The sequence below is a fragment of the Argopecten irradians genome, chromosome 4, assembly GCF_041381155.1.
Source record: "Argopecten irradians isolate NY chromosome 4, Ai_NY, whole genome shotgun sequence".
NCBI lineage: Eukaryota > Metazoa > Mollusca > Bivalvia > Pectinida > Pectinidae > Argopecten > Argopecten irradians.
Genome location: NC_091137.1, coordinates 10,527,344 through 10,533,343, shown reverse-complemented (window position 1 = coordinate 10,533,343; position 6,000 = coordinate 10,527,344). Strand labels below are relative to the sequence as shown.

Here is a 6,000-nt window from a genome sequence, read left to right as displayed (position 1 = left end):
TCAATTTAGACTTCAGAGGACTATCTTTCTAGCAGATAGTAGCAGTCTCTCAGTTCCGTTACATATATAATCCGAATTGGATATGAAAAAAAATACAACATATTTTAATTTACACTAAATCCTCTGGAATTTTGATGTTCTTTTTTTTTGTAAAAATAGCATGTCCACTTGGTTACATGTGAGACGTGCCTCTCTGGGCACTAACAAAGTTTCTAGCAGTGTTGAACACTCTTTTTCCCGGCTCCACTTGTTGCATCCGGTATCCCTAATATCTTCCTGGCTAGTACTGATAAACAAGGATATTTCCCTGTCACACCGACCCTCCACCAACTCAGGGGATTTGACTATAGAGGTGGTCATTCTTTTTGATTAAGTATACGTTCAGTTTAAATTGGCCATTTACATTTGGTGACTGCACAACTTAAGTGATAACAACATCCCCAAACAATTCACCAAGGATACTAGATTGTCTTTGATCCCCTACTTTGATTTTCTTTGCAGGTTGTTCCTCATACCTTTCGCTTTCAGTGGTCAAACTTAGGGCAGGTAGACTGGGTGCTGTTTTCACATCATCCTGGGGACTGGAGCTCTTTGATGCATTAGACTCGTCTGAAGGATCTGTTTTTATTCTCAATGGAGTAGCTTTCTGTGGATGTCAATATTATGATATTTGTGTTCATATCATGTTACTCTGTATATTCTTAATAACTTGTGTATAGCTGATATTGATTTTTCAATGTTTCCTGCAGAATATTCATATTTGTTTTATTTTTTAACACATTATTTTATATTCATACTCATATATTAACTTACCTGGATTTCTTTGCAGATACCAGGCAGTACTGATCAGAAGAGGGACCTCTCTGGGAATGAAGTCAATGCGTCTGTAGTGGTAGCTATGGAAGATGCCTAGCTTTAATCTCGATTTTTGAAGTTCTATGAATGATAGTTGTGTTGCCTGGAAATATCGTAGGGCTTGTATCTGATACCGTGGTTCTCATCATGTTCAAGCATCTGCCGAAATCCTGCATTTGGGAAACCGTACTCTACGGCATTACAGTCCACTACATACCTGAATTCACCCTACAGTTTTCCGTATGATACTAATGTGTCTTTTGTTGCTAAAATACCAGCGTTGTTATTAATGCTTTCTGCTTAATTTCCGGGGATTGACTTTGTATTTGCAGTTCCAGATTTTATAGGTCGGGTACCGGTCCTTGTCTGCTTGGTTTTATTTTCTCGTCAAAGTTCACCTACATTTGGTGTACTCTTCGTCCGAATGCACAGTACTTCTTATTAGAAGTTGTTTTCGGCCTTACATGAAACATATGTATAGCATAGTTTACACGTACCCTTTTTTGTCTTTATCGGCAGCGGAGCAAAAGTGCTCCCATACTTTAAAACGGTATTTTTAGGAACATTCATAAGTTTAGGTTCCATCTTGATTAGGCTTAACTACCACTGTTACGGTTAGTAACACGTACGCTGATTGGCCGGGATCCTCATAACCAACCAATCAGAGAGAATTTTACTGATTCAAGTGTAAGAGTAAAACTACATCGTACCGAACCGAAACAGCAAGACTGTATCGAAAGATCGAATCGACAAGCAAATATTGCGATTCCATTCGTATCGCGACTACCTGAAACATTACATTCGTGTAAACATAAAATAATTATACGAAAAAGAAACATACAACTCATTTCACCATATTTTATTTCAACATCATTTTTATGGTTTGATCTGCATTCATTGCTTTCCAAATCTGATACATTTAATTAAGCCAAAATACTCTCATGAGGTGTTAGCGACTTTCTTCTATCTGATTCATTTAAACATAACGACAGAGTGAATGTTGTTGCCTTACCACCATCATCATTAAACATCCCCTGAAGAACAGCATATATATATATAGAGGTTCCCAACAAGTGACTGTTGTTTTTCATGCTTATCAATTTTAAAATTTTGACAAGACACGAGCTCGAGCTTTAACGGGGGTCCTTTAAAAAAAATTAACTAACGACAGTTTATTTATCCCATAACTTTAACTCTGTATTTTATACCATGATGACCATTTCCACGTCTTCATTCATGAAAAACTTGTCAAGATACAATATGTAGTGATATCTTTCCGCTATAAAACATAGTGCCTAAATAGAAAGCAAATACATTTTTATACTTTGAATAAACTGCCATCTAATTAAACTTTAAATACGACTAATGATATTTAAAATAATAAAATGCGCTGTGAAAAGTAACCCCCGAAGTCTTGGAGTTGACCAATTCAGAGGCGCCATAAGTGTTTACACATTGGTCGTGTGTAAACATGAACTATAACCAACTGCTATGGAATTTATCAAATTGGTTTTCCATTGTAAAACATGCATAGTTATGGGATATATATATATATCTATATGTATGTGTGTGTGTACATATGTGAGCAAGTTAATGTTTTTTGCTGTCTTGTATTGTTTAATATGATGAAAATGGAACCAAAAAATAATTAATTATCACAGATTTTATTTGAATGATTCACTGACATAATACTACTTGATCAGCTTTATATTGTGCATTCACTTACGGTCATCTGTATCTCCTCAATTATTGGACAATGTCACAGTTTATGACACAAGTTTGGTAGTATCATAATAACGTATCATATAAGTGCTTTAGTCGATAGACACTTCTTGTTTATACTCCTAACATATACATGTAAAATCACACAACATCCGTTTGTTGTTTTGCCTTCTGCGCTGTAATAGAACGTGTCATACGTCTTTTCCACAAACTATACCATTATGATATCAATAGCAACGCGACAAATGTTTCAAACTATTCTTCGGCGCGCGGGAATCTTTGATTAAGTTTCAATGCGACATATCATTATTTCATTAAACTAATTTAATTAAAATATCACTAGAGTTGACACAGCAGTTAATTTTCATTTTATCTACTCGTGTTTTACACATCATTTAACATTATAAATAGAACCATGTCGCACGTCACGGACGTAACACTAACATGTTAATATCACAAAAGCTGACAGGTATAAAACATACTACCACATACATCACATAGATGTTGTATTACATATGATTTTGGTTGAAATGATACTTGTTTTTTACCGTGGAAACACATTACATCATATCATCACTAACGTCAATACGACGTTTAGTACCAGAACTAGGAAGAATGATTTTATTTGTTGAGAAGAAGCTCTGATCTCAGACACTGACGGATCTACGTACACCATCCCACCTACAACAGAAACATAGATAATAGTGACCAAGCCTACGTACACCATCCCACCTACAGCAGAAACATAAATTATATTCACCAGACCGGTATAGTCAGCAGTGACACCTCACATAGTCTCCTGACAAAAGTCATGATAAATGCTTAGGATTTGTGTGTGTGTTTTTTTTACATTTACATTCTTACCCTCTATTTTAACAAGGCTTAAATGACACCATATAACCGAAACAGTCGGGGATGTATTCTCAAAAGTTGTCATCATTCAAACAATAAGTTATAAATAGTCTTCTACCGCCATATCGCGAATTTTCCGGTTTTGAGTTTCAATTGCGAATGGTTTTAGCGGGGAACGAGATTGGATTTTAGGATTATATGTTGCACGGTAATTAAGATATAACTTACCAAGAGTGAAATAAATGGTGTCACCCAGATTACCATCTCCTCCTTGACTGTAACCAAGTACTCTTAACTTGTAGAGATTATTTTTCTCCAACCCGTAAATAACGGCTTCGTCTACTTTCCCCACGACGACATCTTTAGCGGTCCGTATGTCATCATTACTCAACCAGTACCTTATCTGGGTATAATACGACGAACACATTAAAAACAATTAAATCCGAAAATGGTCTTCGAACATTATGGTATATTATAAAACGTCACAATTCATAGGAATTCATTTATATACATTTGTAGCCTCAAATGAGTTTCGAAGCCAGGAGAGTACCGTCGTGCATTTGTCCGACATAAGGTCAATGATACAACTTTTTCAGAACTTCCTCAATATCAACAGTGAGATATCAAGTTTGTTGCATTAAAAACTAAAATAAAAAGAAAAAATATTCTTTTCTTTTCTTAAAGCTGACAATTTAAATTCAAAAGTATGTAATTGAGATAAATACTTTATAACTTGCATTGTCAACTCTAATTAGCATAAAACATATAATATAGAAGATTAAAAGTGGAAAAAGTACAGAACTTTACTATGCTAAATAAAATTTAGTTATATTTACATGTACATATAAATTATCCCACTTCAGATTAAGCATCTGGAGATATGGTACCTTAAATCCCTGGAGAGGTTCCTCATACACTCCAGTCGATACCCCCCGCCATTTCACCAGCACACTGTTCACTCCGTGTGAATGTACGTACACCTCGGTAGGGTAAAGTATAGGAGCTGTAAAAGGTATCAGTATCTGGTTAGTCTGGCATCAATCAAAATCATTATATGGATAAACAGTTAATATTTTTATTAACAAATAATATAACTTTATATACATAATTTTCAGTACTATGTGCTATGCTATTAGCCCCCTAATAGTATTAGTTATTTTGCAGTCATTTTTATTCTCAACATTCTCAATTTAGATACCACCCTTATTTTATAATTTGATGCCATGCATATGAGTGGATTCAATTCTAGAGAACATATACATTAGTTACCTTCCTGATTAATCGTTTGATGACTCACCGTTTTGGTAGGTCCGTTGATGGAACTTTTCACTGATCTGCCCCATCCCCGCCGTGTTGAGGACCTGGACATCAAACGTGTACCACGTATAAGGTAGAAGACCTATCACGAGCCCCTGGGGGTCGGACGTCCGCCAGCTGATCGAATTAATGATTGGCTCTGAATCATTCCTCTCAAAATAATTCACCTACAATACAGTTCAGTAAGCAGATCAAGATTCAACCGAAATAGGATTGCAGACAATTTTACTAAACAAAACGTATAAATTGTATTGAAGGTACACAGAATGCGTTATAGACTAATTCATTTATTCAATTGTACATTTTGTAAAATAAAGTGCAGTTTACAACAACAGGAATATCAAAAGTGAAGAAATCTTTATGAAGTGAAACTAATCGTTTACAATAGAAAATAACAACAGTTATATAATAACAATAATAACAGTTCATCTGTACCTGGTATCCCATCAATCTGCCTCGCATTATCTCCCTTTCATCCGGAATGGGGTCCCACATCACTAGGATTGATGTGCAGTTTTCCCGCCAAGCTCTCACGTTTGTCGTCACGGCAATAGGCACTGTATAGAAACATGCTCTAAAGGTTTGGTTTAATGTATTTTCTTCTATCAATATCATATGCTTCATGGACATCACACATAGCGAGTCTCATTGACAGCTATCGATGTACATTTCCTTTTGCAATATATTTCTGATGAAGGTAAGAATTTGAAATTGATAAAATTCCATTTTCAAAATTAAAACTAATGCAGTAGATAACAGTATTGGTTATAAGACACAACCTCATGTTTCTGTGAGAATTACTTACAATCCTCAGCTGAATATACTATAGCGATGGTAGAGTTCGGCCCCTTTCCAAAACTGTTGACTGCCTGAACTTTAACCTCATACTGTGTATAATAGAGCTCCTGTCCAACGGTTTGAACATATTTCCCTACATCAGCAGGAATATCATACTGAAAAAGGAATACGAATATAATAAACATGATTCATTTTAGTTTATATTTAACATTATCTGCAAAAAAAAAGAATGAGCGAATGTAAGAAACAATTTCTGTAGGAATAACTTACCTTTGGCCTCGCCCATGCCGAATCACCTACACTCCCCAGGCGGCGCCAGTAGACGATGTATGACACCACAGAACCACCCCACTCCTCCTCTGTCAGGGGCTGCAAGGAGGACATTAGAGTACTAACGAAGCCAACATGTTTTATGTTACTCGCTTGGCAACTGCTTTACTAGAGTAACTGTGTTGT

At 35.7% G+C, this 6,000-nt stretch overlaps 1 protein-coding gene across 1 annotated transcript in view; it reads right to left on the bottom strand.

The window, feature by feature from the left end:
* Positions 1 to 2,335: 2,335 nt before the first annotated feature.
* Positions 2,336 to 6,000, bottom strand: part of LOC138320570 (contactin-like) — a 21,743-nt gene continuing 18,078 nt past the window's right edge. Inside the window, 7 exon segments of the mRNA XM_069263627.1 lie at positions 2,336 to 3,258; positions 3,658 to 3,832; positions 4,317 to 4,432; positions 4,727 to 4,913; positions 5,182 to 5,303; positions 5,552 to 5,699; positions 5,815 to 5,913. Of these exon segments, the coding sequence (XP_069119728.1) occupies positions 3,143 to 3,258; positions 3,658 to 3,832; positions 4,317 to 4,432; positions 4,727 to 4,913; positions 5,182 to 5,303; positions 5,552 to 5,699; positions 5,815 to 5,913 (963 nt within the window). The 3' untranslated portion in view covers positions 2,336 to 3,142.